The 27,918-nt window shown below is 34.3% G+C and overlaps 1 protein-coding gene across 1 annotated transcript in view; it reads right to left on the bottom strand.

Annotated features, from left to right (window-relative positions):
- Positions 1 to 6,305: 6,305 nt before the first annotated feature.
- Positions 6,306 to 27,918, bottom strand: part of EPYC (epiphycan) — a 39,083-nt gene continuing 17,470 nt past the window's right edge. The window contains exons 3-7 of the mRNA XM_003927873.3: positions 20,951 to 21,125; positions 15,354 to 15,512; positions 14,270 to 14,472; positions 12,600 to 12,695; positions 6,306 to 6,951 (exon numbers count right to left, since the gene is read on the bottom strand). Of these exons, the coding sequence (XP_003927922.1) occupies positions 6,781 to 6,951; positions 12,600 to 12,695; positions 14,270 to 14,472; positions 15,354 to 15,512; positions 20,951 to 21,125 (804 nt within the window). The 3' untranslated portion in view covers positions 6,306 to 6,780. The remainder of the gene's footprint in view (positions 6,952 to 12,599; positions 12,696 to 14,269; positions 14,473 to 15,353; positions 15,513 to 20,950; positions 21,126 to 27,918) is intronic.

The raw sequence follows: 27,918 nt of genomic DNA, 5'->3' as shown, positions 1-27,918 counted from the left end.
GGCAAAATCCACTTCGTGAGTGATGTGATGCACTGGCCATTGTACGATGGAGTGCGGGCTCTGCCCCGAGGATAAAACCTTTCACTTGGTTCACACTCTTTCTTGCCTGTTGCCATGTAAGACATGACTTTGCTCCTCCTTTACCTTCTGCCATGAGTGTAAGGCCTCCCCAGCCAAGTGGAACTGTGAGTCCATGACATCTCTTTTTCTTTATAAATCATGCAGTTTTGGGTATGTCTTTATTAGCAGCATGAGAACAGACTGATACAGGCTGTAATTAAGGGGTTGAATGATTTGGGTTCTCATTGATGGGCTCAATTCAGAAAAATTCACTCCTAAGATCCTTTGTATCGTTGGCAGAATTGATTTCCTTGTGGCTCTAAGACTGAGGGCTCTGCCCTTTAGATGTCTGCTGTCTGGAGGCCACCTTTAGGACTTGAGACCACCTACTAGTCCTAGGGGCCAAGGGTGGTTCCTAAACACTGTCCACAGTTCTTGCTGTGGGCTTCCTCAATGGGGCTGCTCACAATATCAAACTGGCAAAGAGAATCTCTCTGTAGTTTCTCCTATCAAGATGGAAAGTTACAGATATAAATACAGACATATACCTGTATGTGCGTGTGAAAGTGTGTGTCTGTTTATCATAATCCTGGCCTTGACATTCTGGCCTTGACAATCCTGGACTTTCCATCACCTTTGCCATAGTCTGTGGGTTAGAAGCAGGGCCCAGGTCCCGTGGACACACAGTGTGGATGGGCTGGGGGAGTGGATATGACACAAAGGTGTGAAGACCAGGAGACCAGGAGGCAGACAATCTTCCCATCTGTTTCCCACATATATGAAGTAAACTGAGTCACATATGTCATTCATACTCGCTTGTTACTGCTTTATTTGGAAGATTTTAATGGCACTGTTGGCCTTTTTAAAATTGTCGTTAAGTGCCGTTAAGATGGCGTAGGCTCTGCTCTGTTTTATGTTTTGCAGAGCATGATGTTTTTAAATTGAAAACATATTGCAAGTTTGGTGTTTTTTGTGCATTTGTGTGACTTGAATCTTAGAGTTCTAACACTTGATGGCAGCAGTAGCTCATTCAAAATACAGTACGCAATTGTTCCTTACACAACAAACTGAGAAGTTAACATCTCATTTTTGTTTTATCATGAAGTTCATTTTTAAACTATTCCAGGTTGCAGTATTAATTACCTTTTATTCTTGTGCGTAAAATTGGGTGTTTTTTCATACTTTAGCATTTTTCATTTTGGCTTTGAAAAAGCAAACCTCTGCCAATTAAACTTGTAAATAAAATTCTTCAGAGAGAAGTTGGATATGCCCAGTCTGCTCAGATAAATTAATCAAATATTTTTTTATATTTATCTATGTCACTAATACAGTGCTATGTGATACAAAAATCAACAGAATGCGTGTTACATTGTCACACCTGCCTTTTCCCACTGCAGACGTTCACCCAACATTTTAAAACCAAAGGGTCATCGCCATCTTGTGGTCACAGAGACTAAGTACAAAGTATTAAGCCTTGCTAGCTTTTCAAAGGTGCCATAAAGAGATTCAAAGTGATGTATTGCTTTCTCTTAATAATTTGGAAAGTTATGGGATTAGTTGGCAGATTTTTTGAGGTGTGCTGTGCATCAGGGAATACGACTGTGGTTTTTATCAATTTATGAATCCTTGAGTCATTTTAAGCAAATTTTGAAGAGGAAGTTAACGTTGTGATGACAATGTTTCTATAGATTTAGAGAAACGAGAAATGCCAGTTTTACAAATAATAGTACTATGCGTAGGTATTTGCTTCCACCTTTTGAAATTATTATTGATCCTATAGCAATTCAAGATTTTCAGAGCATTAACATGACATATTGTGGTTATGACATCTGAAAAACATGGATACTCACAAATGCTTACATAGGAATTGTTAGCCTGGCCATGTTTGCTTATAAGTAGTTTTAAAGTATAATGCATGATGGGGTAATAGGATGCAGTGTTCATTTTTTTCTTGGCAAATAACATGTAATATTTAGAGAAAAATAAACATATATAGCAATTGAATATGAAAAATAATTTGATGATTAAAATATATGTTGTGTTTTAATCAGAAGTCAGTTTTAAATTTAGAGTTCTCAAATGAGAATTTGAGGCATTTGAAATGTCCACTTAAATATGATACAGTTAGCAGGATCGCTAAAATATTATCATCACATTTATTTGAGAGTTATAGTAGGCACTTCGGCCTTCTAGAGTTCATGTCAAGTTACATCTACAGAGAAAATTTGTGAGTAGGCAGACATAATGCCTGTGAGAATGTCGGCTAGCACCATAACATTTGTATAATAATGCCCTTTTTATTCCAGTATTTAATTTTATTTATTTATTTTATGTCTTGCTACAGTCTCTTCTTCCCCAAGATTCTATAATAATTGTATGCTGAGTAGGCTGTGAGAACAGAAAGTTATTTTATGCCATTTATGGGGGGAATCTGTTATCATCAATAATGTTCTCATAGGCAGAACCTCATTAAGACTTCCATGGACCCCTTTCTTCAAAAAACATTAATTAAATTATATTTTATGGCTTGTTGCTACAGAAAAGAATATAATCCAGGTTTGAGTGATTATTGCACATGTATTGCTATTACTGTGTTCTCTTTATCTTAAAAGAAACTAAATATTTTTATAGGTTCCTAAGCTCTTGCAAGCTGTGGGCTCTGTGCCTGCTGTACCTAATGAATCAGTCAGTACTGTCCACTAGGAGTCTTCTCTCACCCTGGTGGCACTAAGGATCTCAGTCTGTCTTTTTGCTGATTTTTCAGAGGCCAGATACCTGGAGGACTACTCTGGCCTCAGAAATGGTCCCTCCATGGTGCTTGAAATAAGGCACTTGATCAGTGGGAAGTCAGTGTTGCATACAAAAAGATGATGCTGATCTTTGCATCTCTGTCCAGTTGGCAGTACTTTAGATGCAACAATGGAGTGGAGTAGCACACGATTTAGAAGTTGGTTGTTGATCCAGGCCAAGTTATTTAAGCTCTCTTCTCTGATTTGTTACTTAGAATAGTGATTATCTCCAGCTCCTAGGATATTGTGAATTAATACATGCTGAACACTTTAGTAGATGCCTGGCACATAAAGTTTGTATCCAGTAATAGGTTGCTATTATAACAATGTGTGTATTCATGAATTAACTTTTAAACAACATTTATTATGCTTCAAAGTTAAACACTAGACCTAAAAATGATTTTCTGAGACTGTCCTCTGAAGTATACTCTTTTATGGCTTCTTCTATTTTATAGCAGTGATGTTGTGTAGCTCTCATTTCTATTTTAATAAGAGCTATGCAAAGTTGTCCTGTGGCTGTATGGACATTCTGGGAGCTACAAGTTTGTCCACTGACGGTGTTAATCATTTAACCTCATTAAAATGCATAAAATAAGATGTAGCAAATGATTTTTCTTTCTCCTATATTACTTTTATTTATATTACCCACAAATGAAAGCAAAAGTGACATTAGAAGATAGTTTTGGCTAAAAATATGTCTACATTTTTAAAGTAACTGAATTTTTCGAAGAATCATTGCAATTCTTTTTCTTAAACTGTAACAAGTGAATCGAAACCAAATCATCCACTTGGCTACCTCATTGGCATAGCAGAACTTGAAAAGTCAGTGACTTGTATATTTCTTCGTTTACGTAGAGACATGATCAAAAGATAACTATTCCATCCCAGAGATATAATAGTGAAAAGCTTTCATTAAATGTTACTAATATTTCCTTATTATTCCCACTGCTATCATCACTATTTTTATTTGTTTCTGGCAGTATTTAAGAGTAGAGAAAGGCCGTTATCAATGGTGAATAACCATTTGCTTATACTACTAGGATTTGGAGATTGTGTTAGTTAGAATTTTGGCTAGGTCTCTGAGATTCCTGCCTTCTTGTTATTCAAACATTCTTCTAGGTACTGTTAAAAACAAAAATTGCAGTGCTGGGCACAGTAGCTCACACCTGTAATTTCAGCACTTTGGGAAGTTGAGGCAGATGGATCACAACATCAGGAGATGGAGACAATCCTGGCCAACGTGGTAAAACCCCATCTCTACTAAAAATACAGAAATTAGCTGGGCATGGTGTAGTCCCACACATGCACCTGTAGTCCCAGCTACTCGGGAGGCTGAGGCAGAATTGCTTGAACCCGGCAGGGGGAAGAGGTTGCAGTGAGCTGAGATCATGCCACTGCACCACTCTATCCTGGTGACAGAGTGAGACTCCTTTTCAAAAAAAAAAAAGCAGATATAATTAAAGACCCCAATCAATTGGCCTTTTTAAGGTCATATGAACGTTTCCTGGGTGGATCTGCCCCTACCAAAAGAATACTTTAAAAGAGGAGAATTTTTTCTAGATAGCAGAAGGTGAGGAAATCAGAGACTGAAAGTAGAAGTAGGATTTGACGTGCCATTGCTGTGTTTGAAAATGAAGGGGACCTTGTAATGCGGAGTGTGGGTGCTGTTCAAAAGATGTGGGAGCCTCTGGCTGACAGCTAGGTACTGGGGACTTCAGTCCTACAACCACAAGGAAAAAAATCCTTCCAAAAAGCCAGATAAGCCTGGAAGTAAATTATTTTTGATGTCTTTCATATAAGAGGCTAGCAAGGAACAACTGGATTTTGGTCTTTTGAAATCTTAAGCGGAAATCCTAGGTGAGTCTTGTGGAACTTCTAATCTAGAACAACTATGACATAATAAATAGGTGTTGTTTGAGCTGCTAATTTTATGGAAATTTTTGTCAGGCCACAGTAGAAATCTAATATATGTATACAACATAAGGATACAGTTCTACTTTTAGTCCCATGCACGGTCATATAGTTATTGTGAAGTATATCTAAAAAGTAAAAACAAAGGCTTCTAAATTAGTTTTTAATTGTCACTGGTTTGTGGCATTTGATGATTAGATGGTCATTCTATTTTAAGATTTTTTACTTTTGGGGCATACAGTTTTGATTGAATGTGTGATTAATTTTTCTCCACAGATCTCAAGCAAATTAACATATCCTTTTTGTTATTAAAGACATATTAGTGTCATACTTTTAAATTGAAGTAGAAAAATCTTTATGCACCTAAAGTGGAATACATTAGAGCAATACTCTCTAGCTGTTACATTTTGAAAATTTTTGATTTAACTGTAGTTACATGTAGTGGCTTATAAGGAATGGTATGGAGCAATGGGGAAAAATTCAAATAATTTAGACAAAAATATATTTAATTGAAAGATGCAGTTGAAAAATGTATATAGTATTTTTCAATGCTGGAGGAAATACATTGTCAATTAATTTTCTCTTTTTTAATATATTAATTCAGAAATAGACTATGAAGTGATGAAAAGGTTTTATACTAAACCATCTAAGTGAAGTTCTAGAGGATCATGTACTTTCTCACACTGTTGGTGAAAGTGTAAGTGGTTATATTGTCTTTGAAGGGCAATTTAGCAATGTTTATTAAAATTTAACATAATCTTTGACCCAGAATTCTACTTTCATGAATTTATCAATACATATACTCTCACATGTATACAAACTTATTCATGTTCAAGCAAGGGTATTCTTTGCAGTTTAGTGTAAATGCAAAAAATCTACATCCATGTGATAGACTGATATTTGGTTTTCAGAATCAGTAGCGCTGGATGTGCTGATATGGATTGATTGTCCAGCAATAATTTTAAATTAAACAAGCAAAGTTCAGAATAGTTTGTATCTTCTATACTTAAAAATGCATATTTTATGTATAAATAAACATATACTGGTGAAATGTACATGTAGCATGTGCACATATATATTTGTATAAAAAAGAAAAAATCATTGACATGCAAGTTTTGTTTCTTGTGAAAATCTTTATGAAGGTATGCAAGAAAACATTATTTCTGCAGAGCAGACCTGGAGGTGTTAAAGCTGGAAGGAAACTAACCTTTCCTTGGCTATTCTTTTGTTGTCTTTCAGCTATGAACCATGTATGTGCCTGTATTATGATTATATATTTTAGAAAGATGAACTCTCTTTAGAAAGTGTTACTTCTTTCCTAATATGATTATATCATCTTCTATATTTTTCATTTTCTATATTTTATTTTTCTTCCAGGCACAGAAATATACTACATAAATAATCAGTTTATCAAAGATCTAAAATGAGTTGTCAATCTTTAAGATGATAAAAGGTTATCATTCAAAAACTGGAAGTTATGTGTCTTATTGTTGGCTATGGTTTGCATGGTGTGATTATAATGATGAATATTTCACAAGGCCATTGTAATTTTCAAACACATTTATTATTTTCTTCATGCTCTTTAATGGATTATGGGAATAAAAATGCTTTAGTGGAAGAAAAGGAAGAGAAAGGTTTAATTAAAAACATCTACATCTTGGCAAAAATACCTAAAGTGTTCATTTTAAAATTTTACTTTATTATGCATTTAATTTGAAATTATTTAGGATATGAGCTCCTAAAACTTGCAAGTGATACGTGATATATAAGAACATGTGTGAAATATTTTCTATCACTTAATTTTGCTCTTTTTGTAAATATTTTAGATTTATTCCTAACTCATCCGGTGTTTCCTTAAGTTACATTTTCATTATATTATAACAATGTTAATTATATTTTATGTAATCATATAATATCTCAGAACACAACCTCAGAGTATCATGCTGAGTTTTGTTTTGGAAGAGAGCAGTCAGAATGGTTTAGGTATAGTAGGCATCATAATGCTAAACATTATCTGAAATTAGACAAGGCTTCCAATAGGCAGACGAGGTAGACACATGTATGCTTGAGGAGTTTTGCTGAGATTAATAGGGTTTCCATCCAATCGAATGTCCTCTAGTGCCTTACGAATGTAAGTCACATTTTTAACATTGCAGAATGTATCTTCATGCATCTCCAGAATGTTGTTATTCTAAAAAAGATGAAAGTAAATTATGACGAGATACAACATATTCTTAGTATTGATTGATAGTGCAGTCCACTGTGCTTCACCCTTATTTTTATTCTTTTGTTCTTTTCGTCAATCAAAATCATTTAATGTATATGCCAAGCACTTACTAAACAATGGGGATGAATTAGGAAAGAGATATGCTCCTGCCTTTAAGGAGCTTATACTTCAGTAAGAGAAATAAAATTTGAGGTGAAAACACAACTGAAAGAAAAGAAGTTATTTCCAAAAGTGAGGAGTATTGTGAAGAAAACAGGATAACTATTAAAAATTATTTTTAGAGATAACAATTGAACTGAGAATGGAATAACAAAGAGAAAAACGCATAAAAAAAATAAAAAAAAGGGAAGAACATTCCAGGCACAGAGAACATCAGGTTTAGAGTTCTGAGAAATTAGCATGGAATGCTCCTCCCTCAACATTCAACCTTCAACTCAGTGAGGGGAAGGAAGGAGGGAGCAAATATCCTGAAGGTAAGCAGGGCCCAGGACTGGTACTGTATCTCACATACCATAAAATTCACACACTTAAATGGTATAGCTCAGTGTTTTGTAGTATATTTACAGAGCTTTGCAATCATCTGTCTGATTTTAAAGCATTTTCAACACCCTCAGAAGAAAACCACACATTCCCCATCTCTCATCCCAGCAACTGCTAGTCTATTTTCTGTTTCTAAGATTTTCCTATTTGGACATTTCACCTAAGTGGAATCATATAGTATTTTTTTATACTGAGTTCTTTCACTTAATATTGTGTTTTCAAAGTTCATACATGTTGTAGCATGTATTGGTACTTCATTCTTTTTTATTGTCCAATAGTATTTCATTGTGCTGATATATATATATATATATATATATATATATATATATATATATATATATAAATATATATATATATATAAATATATAAATATATATTTATTTGTAAATAAATATATATATATTTTTTTTGTTTATTCATCAATTAATGGAAATTTGAACTATTTCCAAATCCACATTTTGGCTCCTATGAATATGCTTCTGTTTACATTTATGTACAAGTTTTGTATGGACATATGCTTTCTGTTCTCTTAGTTATATTCTTAGGCATTGAACATTTTGAGGAACTGTTAGACTGTTTTCCAAGGTAGGGGCACCATTTTATATTTAAACCTATAATGTATGAGGGTTCAAGTTTTCTCTGCATCTTAACTAATACTTCTCATTGTCTCTCTCTCTTTTTTTTTATTTTAGCCAACTAAGTGAGTATGAGTTGGTAGTGTATTGAAACATAATTGATACTTCATGTTGATATCATTGCTGAACTTATTTAGTAGTTCAAATACTTTAGTGGATTCCTTAGGATTTTCTGTATCTAAGATTTATAGATTAATTTGGGGACCATTTTCATCCTAATCATAAGTCTTCTGATTCATAAATATGAAATTATCTTTTTCAAATTTAGATCTTAATTTCAACCATGTGTTGTAGCTTTAAGTATACAAAGCTTGTATACTGCCTTCATTAAATTTATTTTAGGTAATTTTTAAACTTTGTGACTATTACAAACAGGATTGTTTTCTTATTGTTTTCAGGTTGCTTATTGCTAGTGTATAGATATGGTGTATACAATTGATATTTGTATATTGATTTTGTAACCTGCCACATTGCTGAGCTCATTTATCAGTTCAACTAGTTTTTATTGGGATCCCTTAAGATTTTTTATATGCAAGATCGTGTCATCTGAAAATAGAAAGATGACTTCATTTCCAATTTGGAAACCATTTATTTATTTGTTGTATTTTATGTATTTATTTTTTCCTAATATTCCTAGCTGTAACTGCCAGGCTCAATACTGAATAGAAGTGGTGAGACAAACAATTTTAGTCTTGTTTCTGTTCTTATGAAGAAAGCATTCAGTTTTTCTACATTGAAGATGATGTTAGCCTGAGTTATTTGTAGATGTTCTTTACTGAAGAAGTTACTTGTGTTCCTAGTTTTGTTGTTGTAGTAATATTACAATAAAATGGTGTTAGATTTTTGTCAAATATTTTTTGACATCTATTGAAATAATCACATAGTTTTTACCCTTTATTCTATGAACATATTACATTGGTTGATTTTTAAATATTAAATTAGTCATATTTTTGCAATCCCACTTGGTTATGATAAGTAATCATTTCTACATGTTGGTGAATTCAGTTTGTTCTGTTTTGTTGAGGATGTTTGCATCAATATTTATAAAGGATATTGACCCATAGTTTCCTTTTCTGGTGATATATTTGTTGAGTATTGTTATTGGGTAATATTGGCTTCACAGAATGGGTTAGGAAGGAAATATTCTCTTTTTTGTTGTTATTTAAAATAGTTTGTGAAAGATTATTTTAAAATGTTTGATAAAATTAACCAGTAAATCCATGTGGGAGTGGGTTGTCTTTTTTAGAAGATATTAAATTGCAAAGTTTATATATTTAATTATTATAGGTCTATTCAGATTATCTATCCTTTAGTCAATTTCAATAGCTTGGATTTTTCTAAAAATGTGTCCATTTAAAATGCTATTTGTTCATTTAAAAATGTAATTTTTTGTTGGTTTACAGTTGCTCATAATAATCCCTTATTATCTTTCTTATTTCTGTAAGGTTGGTAGTAAGGGGCCCTTGCTTATTCTTGATTTTAGTAATTTGTGACTTTTTTCCTAGGTCACTTCAACTAAAAATACATCAATTTGTTGATCTTTTAAAGAACCAACTTTTAATTTGTTTATTTTCTCTATTGTTTTTCTGTTATATATTTCATTTATTTCTGCTTTCATTTTTATTATTTCTATCCTGCTCACTTTGGGTTAGTTTCCTCTACTTTTACTTATCTTAAGGTGGAAGGCTAAGTTATAGATTTGAGATCTTCTTTTTGAATATGTGTATTTACAGCTGAAAATTTCCCTTTAAGTGCTGCTTCAGCTCCATCCCATAAATTTCAATATGTTGTATTTTTGTTTTCATTTATCTCTCATTGTTTTCTAACTTTCTCGAGATTTATATTTTGACCCATTAGTGATTAAGACAAATTTTGTTTCATATCCACATATTTGTAAATTTCTTAAATTTTATTTTTTCTTGATTACTAATGTAATTTCATTGGAATCAGAAAACATACTTTGTATAATTGTAATTATTTTCAATTTGTTAATACTTGTTTTGTGGCCTAGTATGTGGTCTATCCTGGGAAATGTTCCTTGTTCACTTGAGAGAAATGTGTATTTTGTAGTTGATGGGTGGAATGTTCTGTCAATGACTGTTAGAAAAAATTGGTTTTCAGTGTTGTCTAAGTCTTCCATTTACTAATTGATCTTATAAATAGTTGTCCTATCCAATATTGAATGGGGGCCAGGTGCAGTGGCTCATGCCAGTAATCCCACCACTTTGGAAGGTAGAAGGATCACTTGAGCCCAGAGGTTCAAGACCAGCCTGGGCAACATAGTGAGACCCAGTCTGCATAAAAAATTTTAAAAAGTAGCCAGGCATGGTGGTTCACACCTATAGTTCTAGCTACTTGGGAGACTGAGGTAGGACAATTGCTTGAGCCCGGGTGTTGGAGGCTGTGGTAAGCTATGATCATAGTACCACACTCTGCCCTGGGTGACAGAGCAAGACCTTCTCTGTAAAATAAATTAAATAAAATTTAAAAATAAAAAGAAGAAGATGGAATACTTCAACCATTACTATTGAATTGCCTATTATTCCTTTTACTTCTGATAGCTTTTGCCTCATGTATTCTGGGCCTCTGTTATTAGATGCATATATGCTTATAATTGTGTATGTATTGACCTTAATGTATTAACCCTCATCATTATAAAGTGAGGAATAACACATATTTTGTGCCTGTTAACTCTGCTATTCCCTTTCATAGATGATAGATATATGTTGTTAATAACTGTGACTTACATTTAAGTATTTATCATGTATCAGTAACTATATTAAACACCTTACAAACATTGTTTTATTAATCCTGTATAGATCACCTTTTTATTCAGATAAGAAAACAGAAATTCAGGGAGTTTCAGACAGCTTTGGGTCTAGAATTTGACTCCAGGGCATATGCTTTTACCAGAGCCTTCAGTTTTAATTGCTATACTATATGTTGGCAAACATTTTTCAAACAACAAAAAAGGAGATTGATTTATGTATTAAAATATAGAAATGTAAGACAATGTAAGTTAAAAACAGATATATACTGGATGTTGTGAGGTGATAGTGACAGAGAAAAAGTCTTTAAGGTGGTGCACCTACTGCCTTTCAAAGCTTAGAATGGGAATGTAAAACCAGTTACTTTAAATAAATTCCCTCAAACTACATATGCAAACAAATTATATTTAAATATAACATCAAAGACTTCATTTCTTCATAGAATCAATATAATCCCAGATAATAGTAATATAATTTAATTCATAATTAGAAAACACAGTCCAAAATTTATTTGAGTACTCCCTTGGAAATCTTTCCTTCTGTCATAAACAAGAAAATAAATCTTTATATGTATAGAAATTCACCCCCAGAATCAAAGAAACAGAGAGCCATCCAGAAACCAAATGATGGCTAGAAACGACATATGTAATAGGGCAAGTAAGCAAAGTGGAAAAACTCACAGGAGACAGATATTCAGGATGCAGACATATATAGATAGATAGATAGATATCCCAAAAGCATGAAAGATGTATATTAATAGGAATAAAAGAAAAGGCACAAAGGTAAAATATTCACGAAATCCACAAAGAGAAACACAGGAATTTATGTCCTGCTTTTACATAGCAAAATCACTTTTTGTACATTTTCTGCCAAAAATATATTAAACTATAACATTATTTCTTTGAGCATGAAATGGGTGTTTTCTCTGCTTATTCCACAGATGAATTTATAAGAGAATGTTGATTATAGCTACAGACTGAAATAAAAAATAATTTATATTTAACAATCAAAAATATTTGTTTTGATTGACCTATTTTTTAATCAAAGGGGTGAAAATAAAATATTATTAATTCATTAAATCAAGCAAACTGAATGCTTCAAAGATAAATGTAGTTTAATGGGATTTAAAATAACCAAAACTTTCAAATATGTTGATTAGAAAAAAACCTGCACTTTCTTTATCCAGAGTGATGGCGTTTGTCATCTCTAAGCACATAGAAATGCCCTAGGATTGAATTTAATTCAACACATAAAACCTAAAATCACAGACTGAAATCGATTTTTTTCCCTTGACAGCTAAACGTCAAGTTAGATTTTTATTTCTCCCCTTTCTTTTCCACTTCTACTATTTACATTTCCTTGATCAGGTAAAACATTCCATTTTTTTTTTCAAAAGAAACTTTGTGTACCAAAAGGTTGCATTTTGCCTTGGAATATAAGGAAAAGCGTAAAGTTACCAGAATTCAGTTAGGATAGATAGAACTATGAACGTATAAAGATACCTTTCTACTCAGATAAAGGAGAGAATAAATGAGAAAAGACAAAAAGAAGAAAAGTTGTCACAGTGTGTCAACATGTCATTACAGTCAAATTCTTGTGTCCTGACATCTGCCTTCTTGGCTTTGCTTTCTCCAAAGCTTTTGGGGACAGCTTACTGGTAGATTCATACCTGGAGGTGAAGGGCTCGTAGATTTTCCGGGAGTGGCAGAGGGATGTGGTCCAAGTTGTTATCAGTGAGATACAGATGATGGAGGTCATACATGTCCTGTAAACATTCCAAATGTAGGACTCAGTAAAAATTACTGGTGTCACAATTGTATTTTCCATTCCCTTTCCATGCACGTATTTGTAAAATGACATGTTCCGGTTCATGTCTTGTTTTGTAAATTTGAGGCAGCTTAGTTTTCTGAGTTACTAGACAATTCAGATGAGTTTTGGAAAAAGTGACTACAGGCAAATATTTCTTCATGAAAATACAATGTTCTTCAGTCTCTAGGAAAACCTTGTTTTGTTCAGTCTAAGGCTGCTTCTTCCCATGAAAGACATTCTGCAGTGGGATTTCAAGTATTTTGATGAGGCACAGCAAGAATTTCCTTTATTTTATAGACATGGGAAAAAAGAGTTCCTCCCCAGCAATGGCCTGGTAGCACAAGTACCAGGAAAGGGCAGCCTAGCAAGACAGAAAACATTTAGACAGTGGCTGTTGTACTCTAGCCAAACAGCCCAGAATAAACCATGCCTCATTGCCAGCTGCGGCAACAGAGGAAGAGTGGGCAGCCTAGTCTATGACCCTTGTCTGGCTATAGTGAGATGCCCTAACCCCCAGAGCGACCATTAATGGAATCACAAGAGGCCTAGCCAAGAGACAGGACATTCACCACCACCCAGGGGTAATGAGGCCACACTATCCCCTATACCATCCCTGAGAATAAGGTGGTGTCTCTCTAAAGAGTATTTTAAAATTATGTGTTCACGGTACACTAAAAGGGGCTGCTTGAATGTTTTAAGAGTGGGCAAGAAAGTCAGTTGGTTACTGCTCTCAGAGTCTATGCTGTTTTTCTAGGCAACTCCTCTAGCCCCAAACCTGCTTGCTTCACTTAGTAAGATTAACTGAATCTATCCTCTCTTTACAAGGTCATTTAGTAGCCTTCTATCTTCAAGACTGCCCATATCCTGCCAAGTAGCTGTCCTTTCAGTCAGGTAGCCTTTCTGAGTGGAGGGTCTGATCAATACAGATTCTCTGGCTTGCACCACTTCCAGGTACTCCTGTAGGGGGTGCTCCAGGTCACCAACAAATTCTTATTCCAGACCTGCTTTCTGTTCTTGATTCTCGATCACCCTCAGAATGTACCAGAACATGGTATTTCTCAAAAGCATGACAGATGTAGTTGGGAAGTTTATTTTGAAAGTTAAAAGTCTCACTAAATTAAATCCCCTTATGTTGAGCATAGTGGCTCACATCTGTAATCCCTGTACTTTGGGAGGCCCAAACAGGAGGATCACTGGAGCCCAGGAGTTCAAGACCAGCCTGGGAAATATAGCAAAACCATCTCTACAAAAATATACAAAATTTAGCCAAGCATGGTGACATGCCCCTTGTAGTCCCAGCTACTTGAGAGGCTGAGGCAGGAGGATCATCTGAGCCCAGGGAGGTCGAAGCTGCAGTGGGCCATGATAGTGCAGCTATACTAAAGCCTAGGTGACAGAGTGAGATCCTATCTCAGTCAATTAATCAATCAATCAATAAAATTTCCCTGTAGAAAGAAAAAGGCTAGTTAATGACAACAAATAAAATTGGAAGATAAAAGTCTGCAAACTTCTATCAAACTTAAAATTTACTTTAAATGCTTCTTGCTTTATCCCTTTCCTTCCAAGTCTATTGTTGCTAATATCAATAAATGTCAAAGTGGTTGGCAATTCTGGGAGCTGCCTTATTTTGTTGTCACGCAGGACAAGCTCTCGAAGTTGTGGCAGTTTTCGGAATGCATCTTCATCAATCTCAGATATTAAATTTGATGTCAGATCAATCCTTCTTAAGTCACCTAGAAGAAAAAAAAGGAAGTAAATATTATTGTTTTGTTCTCATCAAAATATAAATTCTCCTATATTTTGCAATATTTCCTATATTTTCCTATATTTTGCAAATATAAAGATAAATTTAGCAATGAACACTTAATAAAATGATTATCTTTCTTTTTATAACAATTATTTCCTCCAAATACTAATTTGTATTTGTGTACTTATAAGTATAACTTTAGCAAATAAGTTGGTATACTACATTTAAAATAACTCGTCTTCTCTCTATATTCTTTATAAATAATTGTCTGGATTTTGTCATTTAAAATATTTCCCTCACTGATGAAAGAGTGCTATGTTTTCTAATAGTCAAAGATACAGGCATTAGAAAGAAATCTTCAAATAATTAAAGCACTTTATGAAGACACATACCAAAATTCTCCTAATTGGCAACAACTATAAAGTCAGAATTTAGGCTTGCATTCATCTGTCATAAAACCACGATGCTTTAGTGGAAGTTTATTTTTAAAAAGCCAACTCCTCATAAACATGACCATAATATTTTACTCATAATGTCATAACAAGATAAAACATTCCAGCATATAAAATATAAATATTTATTATGCATATTTAGTTTGAATAGCTCATTTGAAAATATCGACTATGTGGTTTTGAAATGACCATTGCTTATTTGTTGTTTATTTCTTATAATTATTAAAACAAACTGTCAAATTTTTAAACAACAAAAAGTGATTGATTCATGAACCATGTTTTGGCATTCAAGCTTCATTCCCAGTGCTAACATTTGACAGTGTAAAAATTTTAGGGAAGCGTGTAAAGAAGTAAAGGCCATTAATTTTAGGGAAGCGTGTAAAGAAGTAAAGGCCACTAATACTGTCATCCATACTTAGGCTTGCAAAGTCATTTTTGTTGATCTTTTTAATTCGGTTAAAGCGGGAATAGAAGTAAGCGGTGTTCTTGGGCAGCGGAGGAATAGCATCAAGTTCATGGTCATCACAGTACACGGTGGTACTTATGCAAGTACAAAGAAGACAGGTTGGAAAGTCTAAAAGATAAAGGAAAATAAAATTACATGTAAGTAACAAATCAATTTCTAAGAAAGAATTTCAACGTTTGATAAACAAGATTAGAGTCTCCCACTAACCAATTACATTATGTATTTTCTCAAAAAGTTTTTTGTAAATAGAATATTCAAGTCAAATATACCACCTAAAATTGTCTCAACAATTGATATATTCAATGTAACATTTTAAAAATAAATTAAAATTACTGAGTACTTTTTATTTAGTAGAAATTCTGTATTCAAAATGTAAATATTAATATTGTACTTTTCATAAAGTTAAAATATCACATGTAATAGTTTCATTAAGTCTTTGGTTTCATAGTTTAACATCTCAATGAAACAACACCTGCTTCAAGAAAAAGAAAAGATAATAATTGTTAATATTCAGTTGCTCAATACATATTATTGACTCCTTTCTATATAAATGTGCCATGCTAGTTGGTGAAACAGTGGTGAGCACGAAGAGACACAGTTCTATTTTACGATCTGCTATGTGAGATCATTGTTAACCACAGAAATGAAATTATGAATGTGATAAATGTTGTGAAGCATCATACATAACACACAGGGATTTTACCTAGTCTGAGAGTCATGGTAGGCATCTCTGGAGTGAAAACTGAGATGAGATTTGCGGAAGTGGAGTAATTGACTATGTAGGTAGGAAGGGAAGAGTATACCAGGCAGAGGAAGCAGCATGTGCCTTCACTTTGGAGGGACTGAAAGAGAGTTCATATGGCTAAAACTCAGAGGGCTTTGGAAAGTATGGGACATAACATGCAGGGGCCTTGTAGGCTGTGCTACAGCTTTACTTCTTCCCATAAGGATGGGCAGAGGTACCATATGATGCAGTTTGCATGTTAAGAGTTAAGTCTGCTGGAAGGTGTAATGGAAGACTGATGCAAGGCAACTGGAAAAAGTTGAAGTGAATCATAGTGTAGACAAAAGATGGTAGCTTGGCTGCGGTAAGTGGTGATAAAGGAGGCAATGGAGCCAAAAATGCTTCTGAAGCTGGGTGATATCTTGACACACTGATTTTTCTTTTCTGTCTTACACACACACACACACACACACACACACACCCCTATGTCCACCCTTTTTTCACTTTCTGTTTAGTGATCATGGAGAGGACAGTAAGTTTCTAAAGGAGGTATAGAACCAATGACCAGAGGAAAGGAGGAGAATCAGGATAGGGTGATGTTATGGAGGCCACGTGGAGAGAGAGTTTTAAGAGAAAGTAAATAATCAACAACCTAAGCCTCCTGAGATGTCAGGTAAGTTAAAGAACGAAAAATGTTCTTTGATTAGTTATTGCAGTGGGTATCAGAGCGTTTACAAGATCTGCAAAGTGATGGATCTGAAAGCCAGATTACAGTCCATTAAGGGAAAAGTTGGAAGTAAGGGAAAAGCTGCCACAAATACAGGAAATGCTGAAATGTTTGTGAAGAGCAAGGAATGAGGCATAGTGATAACTATAAGAAAATATACTTCTGATGAAGGAGGTCATTAATGTGGAAGCAATTTGGAGAAAAACATCCAGAGGATGTGAAGTTGAATATAAAAAGGATTATGGAAGGACAGTAGGAAATAGAACTCAAAGAACATGGAAGGATTTTCATCCCACTTGTGGAAGGACAGAGTGTCTTTGTTTTGCTAGAAGGAGAGAGAGATAGAGCACATCGATATAGTTGTAGGCAGATTTTTTGCCTGGAAACAGAAAGACCAAGGAGCTGCTGACTGATAGATGGCTTTTTCTTTATGAAGTAGGAAGATAAGTTATCTGACAGGCGTGAGCGGTCTAGGTATGGGGTAAATAAGGGTTGTAAGATGTGAAATGAATGGAGAAAGTGAAATCTCTATGAAATAAACTAGAAAAGTGGTGGAAGAAATGTCCTAGAATTGTTGAGTGATCAACTTGTCTTAGTTTGCCTGAGACTTACCTGTTTTTAACATTGAAAGATACTTATCTGGGGAACTCCTCACACCCAGATAAAACAGGAGATTTGATCATCCTAATTGAAAGAGCCATTTGTGGTTGGTAATCAAATGGCTTATTATTATTATTATTGTGCCTATTAAGGTTTTATTACCATCATTTAATACAAAAATTATTTCAATTTTAAGAATGGAAAGCCAGGAAAAAATGTTTAAGCAGGAGCTGTAAAATATTTAATATGCAGTAATTTCTCCAATCATTATAAAGTAATATGTTTTACTCATCATAAAACTTTTTAGAGGTAAGGCATTTGATTCTACTGCATATTTATCACCTTGATAATTTAGCAGTAATTGCTTAGGGTAATTTTTATATATTCACAGTAGTTATAATTTAATTCTAAGTTTTTCTGCTCATAACTCAAGGCTTCCTTATATAGCTTTAGAGTATTATTTTTAGAAAGTTTAGGAGTAAAAATACGGTGTTTTCATTTTTAATATTCTAAATATTTCCAAACTATTTAATTTTGATGAATGTGTGCTTCTTCTTAAATTAAAATGTGAATTTGAGTTTTAACTTCATTATTGATCCTCAGAGTACAATTAGAGACAAATTTTTTTAAAAAAATCTTAGTTTTTGGCCGGGCGCGGTGGCTCAAGTCTGTAATCCCAGCACTTTGGGAGGCCGAGGCGGGTGGATCACGAGGTCGAGAGATCAAGACCAACCTGGTCAACATGGTGAAACCCCGTCTCTACTAAAAATACAAAAAATTAGCTGGGCATGGTGGTGCGTGCCTATAATCCCAGCTACTCAGGAGGCTGAGGCAAGAGAATTGCCTGAACCCAGGAGGCGGAGGTTGCGGTGAGCCAAGATCACACCATTGCACTCCAGCCTGGGTAACAAGAGCGAAACTCTGTCTCAAAAAAAAAAAAAAAAAAAAAAAAAAAAAAAAAAAATCTTAGTTTTTGTTATGTTTCTAAATTGACATCATTAAACTATTACTCGACTCAAGCTTTCAAAAGAATTAGGCAATTCTGCTTCTCTGTTGTTTCTGGCTCAGCTGAGAGATCCAAAGTCTAGGTATTGATACCAGGTTGGTCAACTTTTAAAGGATCTGAAATCACTTAAACATAAGTAATGTTCTAGAGATATTTAATTTTCCTAGTTTGGGTGCTTTCTGCTGGATATTTGTATTTTCTTCTCATTGTGCATCTTCCTTGTTCTACTTGCAGAGTTTTCTAATACACAGAAATTTAACTGCTTGGAAAGAATATGATAGATTCATTAATGACACTGACAGGATTTACTTGTCTATATTGCGTTCTACATAACACCTCTGTGATACTAGAAATAGATCAACTTTATAGTATGTTGGAGTTTTAGTGTTCTTATTTTTAAAAAGGGGTAATCAGTGCCTAGTACCTAGTGTCATGACTCTTCAAAAAGTTAATGTAGATAAAACACTTCAAGTCTCTGGCATATAGAAAACATTGGGTGAAAGGCCAACTTTTTATATTACTTATTGAAGAACAGTTAAAACTCAAAAAAGCAAAGAGTAAAATGATGGTACCAGAGACTAGGGAAGTGAGGAGTTGTTCAAGGTGTATAAAATTTCAGTTATACAGGATGAATGAGTTCTAGAGGCCTTCTATAAACATAGTATCCACAGTTAACAATGCTGTTTTGTACACTAAAAAATTTAAGAGAGAAAAAATGCATAAAATCCTTTATGATTAAGATTTTCATAACTAACATTTATTGTATTTACTATGGGCCAGTAGCTACATGTATTCATTTAATCCTGACAACACCTCTATAAGTTCTATTATTTATTATCCCATTTATTTTAGATGAGAAAACTAAGGCACAAAAATATTGAATACTTTGCTCAAGACTATACAAACCCAACAAGTCACAGTGCCAGGATTTGAATATACATGTTTTGGCTCCTCTGTCTCTCCAAGAAACTCTCAGTTTTGATTCCTGTACTTGGCTTTTAGTCTTGCCTTATATAATATTGCTCCCCACTCTCTTTTTGTCTCCAACGTGCTCTGTACAGACTTTTCTCATAAGACCTGTAATACAGTTATATGGTTTGGTGGTGTCCCCACCCAAATCTCATCTTGAATTGTAGCTCCCATAATTCCCACATGTGGGAGGGATCTGGTGGGAGATAACTGAATCATGGAGGTGGTTTCCCCCATACTGTTCTCATGGTAGTGAATAAGTCTCATGAGATCTGATGGTTTTATAAGGGGTTTCCCCTTTCACTTGACTCATTCTCTTTTGCCTGCTGCCATGTAAGATGTGCTTTTCGTCTTTCACCATGATTATGAGGCCTCCCCAGCCAGGTGGAGCTGTGAGTCCATTAAAACTATTTTTCTCTATAAATTACCCAACCTTGGATATCTGTTTATCAGCAGCGTGAAAATGGATTAATACATACAATATTGTCTCTAAATTTATTTCTATGTCTATCTTCCTGTGCTAGGCAGAAATATCCATGAGAACAGTGGCTATTTAAAACTAAGTTTTGTGTCTGGAGAACTTGGAATACAGAGACACTCTATACTCACTCAACCTTTGCAGTGGGAACACTCCTTATTTTTTTTCTACACTCCCTAACTATGCCATTCTCTGTGTATATAAAACTATTCCAGTGTGAGTCCTCTTGAGTCTTCCATGGTTGACAGTGATACATTCAAACAAGAAATATAAACATATTATAGAATCACATTCAGCACAAGAATTCCTTCTCATTAACTAAACAGCTCTGGTTTCAATCATCTGCAAGCCATGCAACATGGTGTCTGATGTTGTGTAACATTTTCCTCTCTCTGTTGCTTCTTAGGATTGAGTGAGAAGAAGTCTGTGTTAAATAAATAAAGAACAAATAATCTGAACAGGCTGGCCTCAAACCCACTATATAACAGCTTTGTGATGTCTGGCAAGTTACTATCCCCTTTAAATTATAGTTCTCTCCATGATAATGAAAAGAGTAACATTAACACTCTCACAGGGAGGTTTTAATAATCCAATGAGATAATGTGAAATACTGAACATATGAGCCATAGATTGTATATGCTCAATTAGCACAAAATATTATTGCTATTACCATCACCTTCATCCTCATCATCCCTTATATCCTTGAACTGCTGTGGCCTCATATCAGAGGCAGATTTTATTCTGCTCATCAAATACTCTCTGTTCTACAGATACATTCTACCACACAAGTTTTGAATAATGATGCCCAATATTTTCACCCCAAATCTTTGGCTGTTCGATCATTTTAATCAGACCAAAACTGAATTAGTAAAACTGCTTTGTATTTAAATATAAAATATATGTATAAATCTACTTCAAACCTAGCCTATTCCAAAAATTTCTTCTTGGGTCATGTCATGTGAGTTCCCTGTAGAGTTGAAGCTTTGCAGTTTTGAGGATGACAAAGTGGACTCAATTGTAATTCTGCTTTGATATACCTGACCTTCATTGGTGTGTGGGCCCAGAACCCCTGTGAATTCGGGCTCCTGGAGGGAAGAGCCATCAATCAGCCTGGGAGTGGATTCCTCTTCCTCTTCCTCCTCCTGGGCCTCCTCAGGCCGTGGGGGTGGAGTGAAGAGCTCTCTGTTCCCCGAAGGCATCACTGTGGCTATTTCAAACTGAAAAAAAAAAAGAGAATTTCATCAGGCAAACTTCTCAGTCACTCTGTGTGGCAGTGACACAAATTTAAAATGTACCCATCTTTGCCACAAGAGGACACTCACGTTCTAAAGTTCAACAGTATGGCCAGCCTGCTTGCTAAGAGGAACACACATGGTTCTAGTAACTGCTGTTTTTAGTTAGCTTTGTTTCTCAAATCTTAGAAGTTGTTTCCAATGCCTTTTTTTTTTTTTTTTGTCTTCCTGTTCTTTTATCTTACATGTTTGTTCATTTCATAGGTTTAAAAAAACTCATTTACTGTTATCTAATAACAAGCAGAATTACAAGAATGCATCATTGTTGTGAAAGCATCATAATAATTCAGAAGTATAGAGAGTAAAGTCCAAAAGTCCCCTTCACCATCCAGCCCTCATTCTGCTCCCCTTGAAGGTAAAAACTGAGCAGAAATTGATATGTATTTGCCTGTCCATTCAATCCTTGATTTCCTAGGTTCAAATATTCTGTCCCTGACCAATAACTTAAGTTTCTCTAATAATATTTTACTGAAAAGTATTCTTTAAACTAAACTAAAATATATAGTGACATAAAAACTATGATTTGATTATGATGTGCCATTTCTCATGTGTTTTCAGTATTATTAAAATAACAAATATTATTATATCTAGGAGTGTTAAAATGGACTTTTTGAGAGATTTGACACTAGGAGGCAGTTATAAAATTATGAAAGTGTTCAAATATTATTTTATGGATATTATATTTTAGATTATACTTGCTTTGTGCTTATCTAACTTGTGTATTTTAAGTAATGGATTCACTGCTTTTAAGAATACTGTTTGAATTTTTAAGAAACCTTCTCTTTCAGATTCTTTCCCTTGTTCTGAATGTCTATTTCTTGTGTTACTTAGTAAAGTGTCTACTTCTCTGATGGCTTTGTAAGTTTGGGCTGAAAATTTGATCCAGGTAATTAAGGTGGCGACATCCAGGACCCACCCTTTGTGGTCCAATGTCCTTGTATATCCCCAGAAATCCCAGATTTTCCTTTGACCACACCAATATGGCCTCTTGCTTCTTTCCACCTTTCTTCCTTATTTGTTTTCATTAAAACAGTAAAGAAACATCTAAATTATTACATCTGTATTACTTAATACCAAATAATGTGCAAACTATGCCTTTCATCTATAACACAGGTATATTTTCAGACCAGATATTTTCTAGATGTTTGAATAACCCCAAAATTTTAAAGATACACTTATTATTAAATATCACTTTTAATAGATTTAAATGCATTGCAAAGCACAAATGAATTTTTTTTTAAAGATACACTAAACCTTCTCTTATTAGCTTATATTTCTGAACTGTGCCTCCATAGAGTCTCTCTATTTCAGCTTTTTCTGCTCGGTGTTACATTGGTTCTATTTGCTTTCTGTATTTCCAAACCTACTGGATGGTGAAGCATGTCATATGTTTTATCTGTGTACCTCCAGGCTGTAAGCATAATAGGCAATCAGCAAGTACTTATTGAAGTATAGTTTTTTCAAACATTGCTTGTCCAAAATATATCTAATTCACAGCTCTATGTTTAGAGATTTTCTGAGAAGAATCAGTGAATGTTCTAATACATACTTTAAATTATTTAAAGCATGAAATCAAAACAAAAGCAGATTATACTATATTTGATACATTAGGAGCCATACATGCAGGTACTATAAAGCGTGGCCAGAAAACTCCAGCTGAGTAGATTGGGCACATTTTCTTAAACAGAAAGTCATACGGTTTCCATCTGTAGGTCAGAATGAGGCAGATTCTGAAGGAATGGATTTGTAGAGAGACCAAAAGGAGGCTCCAGGAAGAGCGGAAATTGAGACAGATGTTTCATGGAATGGAGGCAGCCTAAAGGGAGAAACAAATTCCAGACACATTGCCTTGAATTTTAGCTTTGTAAGAAAAATGTTTGCACATACTTTTTGCAGATAATTATTTTTCCACTGATTTGATGTGAAGCTGTAAGATCTCACTTGTCATCCAATATAATGAGGCACACAGCTTTTTGTGTTTATCAAAAATTGTTTTGTTCATGCTTTCTTGCAAATAAAATACAAATGGAATGCAACTTTACAAATCAAGAAAAAGGAATGCCTCTTCACGTCAGCAAAATTGCAGAACTATAACCTCAAAGTATTATGCCTGGAGAGACTTTTGTAGACACATTTATTTTCACTGTTAAGTAGAAGTGATTTAGGCATCTCCTTTTCCCCCCTTCAACAATCTTCATACTGTGATATGAAGTTGTGAGGCAATGCATAAAAAAAAAAAAAAATGAGGCCAGGGAAGCAAGACCACTTGGCCTTCCATGTTGCAGACTTGTGTGGTTATGTTGCAGAAAACTAAATTTGAACATAAGCACAAATGACCAGAAAACATCCCTGCCCTTTTTCTCAAGCTATAATTGGTAACACTTGAATGCAAGTGTAATTGAGCCTTTTATACAAATATTCATAAATTCTTTTAGAGTTTTCCTCTATGATTTTTTCTTCAGCTCCTTGTTTTACTCTGACTTACTTCTTCCTGAATTGACTTTTTAATCTGTTCATTATATTTCCTTAAAAATATAATACAAATGACCATTACTACATATGACTTTGATTTCAGTCAAAGTCACTGTGCTCGTTTATGTTCTTAACATTGTACCAGCAGGGTACATCTTTGAGTTGACTGGTTTGCAGTAAGTTATCTATTTTTATTCTCTTGTGTACCTGGTCTTAGAACTGTAGATAACTAATATCATGGTAGCCTTTGCTTAGGGAATACATTCTGTGTCCACAAAACAGTATATCTATTCCAGAGATGACACATGAATAGCTCACTGTGACCTAGGCTGACTGAGATCAGCAGATGTCAGCATGGACAGATAACTACCATGAGAAGAAGTCCTTTGGTCTGTCCCAGTCTCTGCACTCTGCACACCCTGACCCCAGGTAAGCAACATATCACCTCAACCCAATCTTAGCATAAAAGTGTCTCAGACTAAGTTTCTGCTCCCTTGAGAAATAAGACTTTCAGTAGAAAATAATCCAATTACATTTATTGTATCAGATTGAACTGAGACTTTTCCTAGCAATATTTGTGTTATTATTAAAAATACTACCAAATATTTAAAACTTTCATTTTCTAATAGTCAGCATTGTTGTCTACAGAAGAATCTCTCTGTAAAATTACTCAGAACCATTTTAAGTGACAGTAAGATATGGTTAATAATTTTGATCAAATACATTTACCTCTCAGCAAAAACTGCATCTAAGTTATCTATATAATTATATTGCTGCCACTAAGCCTACTTATTTGTCTTAATTTCAGAGTCAAAATATGAAAAACTGGTGTGTTCAGAAACAGCAATCATACATCTTCCTGATTGCTTCATTATCTATTGAGTCCTTTTAGTACAGATTTCTTGTTGAACATGTTAATTATACCTGTTTATGAGGATCATAAACCAATTGCTGCCATTCAGCATTGTGTTTGAATTAATAAAACTCAATTTTTTTTATATTTTGATTTTTAAATATTAGTGGTTAATCTACAACTAAGTATCTAATAAGGAAATCAGTGATAATGCAATATATATGTTATGGAAAAAATGCTGTTAAGGAATTCAGGTAAACCGGATTTGATTCCAATCAAATTCATTCCTATCCTATTCATTCCTTTATGAATGAATAAAAGGATCACCAGGTGAATGTGTGAATTTGTAAATGATGAAAGGTTTTCCAGTCTTTATAGTTATCTAAAATGTCTATAAGCATTATGCTTAAGTTATGATCAGCTGTTCATTTTATTTGTCAATGTTGTTTTCTAAACATCTGTCAATATCATTACTTTTGCTCCCTATCCACCGTCATCACCATTATCTAAATTACTATCCTCTCTTACCTGGAATACAGCAATAGACTACTTATATAAAGTTAGGAAGTCCTCTAATGTAGATGTAGTAAGAATGGACTCTTTTAAAAACAGCTTTGTTGAGATATAATTCATATATTACACAGTTCATCCATTTGAAGTATACAGTCCAATGGTTTTTAGGTGCAGTCCAGTGGTTTTTGTGCAACTATCACCTAATCAATTGTAGAGCATTTTCATAACTCAAGATAAAAACTCTACAACCATTAGCAATCATTTCTAACTTCCCTTCTCTCATCCTCTTTCCTCCTGCCCTCCAACCTCCTGGTCCAAGCCAATCATTTACCAACTTTCTGTGGTTGTACTTTTGCATAACCAGTTTCTATATTTGCCTATTCTGAACTTTTCCCTCGTCTTTAAGTGTAATTATGTATCTTTTGACCAACATTTCCTTATTCCCCTCTTCTCCCTAACTACCTAAGTTTCTGGTAACCACCATTCCACTCTATTCTATGGAATTAACTATTTTCGATTCCACATTTACTGAGATCATGTGGTATTTATCTTTCAATGCCTGGCTTATTTCACCTAATATAATATTCTCCAACTTCATGCATGTTGTCTTAAATGGCAGGAGTTCATTCTTTTTTATGTCCGAATAGTATTCCATCGTGTATATACCACATTTTATTTATCAGTCCATCCATTGATAGACACCTCAGTTGATTCCTTGTCTTGGCCTTTGAATAGTGCTGCAATAAACATGGGAGTACAGATACATCTTTAACACACTGATTCATTTCTTTTGAATATATACCCAACAGTGGACTCGCTGGATCATATGGTAGATCTATTTTTAGTTTTTAAGGAAACTTCTCACTGTTTTTCACAGTGGTTGTACTGATTTACATTTCCAACAACAGTATGTAAGGGTTCTGTTTTCTCCACAAACTGACCAACACTTATATTTTATCTTTTAGTAGCGATTCTAACAGGTATGAGGTGATATCTCATTGTAGTTTTGATTTGCACTTTCTTGTTGGTTAGTGGAGAATGAACTCTTAAAAAGATGAAACTGACCATGACAGCCCTGTTTAAAATTCTTCATTTGTCTTTTATTCTTCATAATAACCACAAGAATAATGACCTTGCAGAAGCACTATTACATATTGGTGAAAAATAAGGATTCAGACTAGGTGAGTTTGAGTCTAGCCTCATTGTGAGAACTTGGACAAGTTGCTTTACTGCCTTAACCCTCAGTTTATTTATTTTTAAAATCCTAGTATAGATGATTTTAGGATTAAAATCTAAAACATATACAACATTTAGAATAATGACAGGTACATCATAAGTGACAAAGAAGTGGTTGTTATCATTATTATAATAAATTCAAAACTTTATGACTTATAAGACAGTTTCACCCTTCTAAGTGTTCCCATCTTCTGCCTCATACCAACTGAGCTCTTTTGCTGTCTGATTAAACTGTGCTGGCCATCTTTACTTTCTTATGCTTTCAATGATCCTTCTATAGAACATTTGTGTGCACTAGGCCTTCTGCCTGGAAATCCCTTCTCTCCCCAGCTTTTCTTTTCTTTCTTTCTTTTTTTTTCTTTTTTTTTTAAAAGCAGCTTTATTGAGATATAATTCACATACCATAAAATTCACCTATTAAACCATTCAATTCCACAGTTTTTGGTTTGTTACATTATTAATTTTGAAATTTTTATAAAATATGTATCGTATAAAATTTGTCACTTTAATCATCTTTAAGTGTACAACTCATTTATAATATCCAGTTCAAGAGTCACTTCCTCAGGGAAATTCCTTGTGATACACTTGACTTAGATAAATATGTTTGGTGGTTCCAGGAGCACTGTGTACTTCTTGTTGGCACATCAACCATTGCATTTGTGTCTAATTATTTAAATTGTTGCAGTTACTTTCTTCCTTGGATCCATGCCCCTTTGCAATATGACTTTCCAGTTCCTGTAATCAAAAGTTAGAGCCTCATTCCTTATCCTTGAGTTCTTAATTTAGACTGGCCCCCTAATTTGCTTTAGTCAACAGAGTATGCTGATTTCATGTTAATTTTGAGAGTAGTTGTCAAGAAACATTGCAAACTTTCATTGTCTTCTATGAATCCTTTTTAATAATCATATAAACAAGTGGGGCCAGCCTGTTGGAGATTGAGAGAGCACATGGTGGAGAGAAAAGCCACCTCAGCTGAGGCCAAACTAGTCCAGCTAGCACTGTACCAACCTAGCATATATCTGAGTCAACCCAGTGCAAACCAGTAGCATAGCACATCCCATATACCTGAACTACAGAATTGTGAGCTAAATAAATGATTGTTTTAAGTAACCACAATTTGGGGATTGCTTGTTACACAGCAAAAACTAACTGATACAGATTTTTATATTGTATCTGTATTTGATTAATCTCTCTCTCCCCGTGAGGATAAATACTACTACATGTTTATTTTTTCCCCATTATACACCCAGCTGCTACTCCAGCATGCCTAGCAATTATTAGGCCTCTTGCAAAATACATTTGAATCAGTACAGGTAAATAATGATAATTTTGATACATTAAAAGATTGTTTCATGTATAAGAGTAAGAAAATATTATAACATGGTTAAAGTTGCATGAGAGTGACAGAGCAGGAGTATTGCCATCTTGGACAAGCACTGCCATTTTAAAATTCACCTTGATCAAAAACCACCTAAATACAAAGGATATCAACCTAATGGCTAAGGTCAGCATAACTATAAACCACAAATAACATCTCTGATCAGAAACATTTCAGAACTCTCCCTTACCAGCAACATGCCAGCCCAGAGATAACTTCCCCTCCATTTGGAAAGATGTCAGCCCCAAGATAACCACCCTTCCACC

This window comes from Saimiri boliviensis, chromosome 7, assembly GCF_048565385.1.
Source record: "Saimiri boliviensis isolate mSaiBol1 chromosome 7, mSaiBol1.pri, whole genome shotgun sequence".
NCBI lineage: Eukaryota > Metazoa > Chordata > Mammalia > Primates > Cebidae > Saimiri > Saimiri boliviensis.
This window is presented reverse-complemented; position numbering and strand designations above follow the sequence as displayed.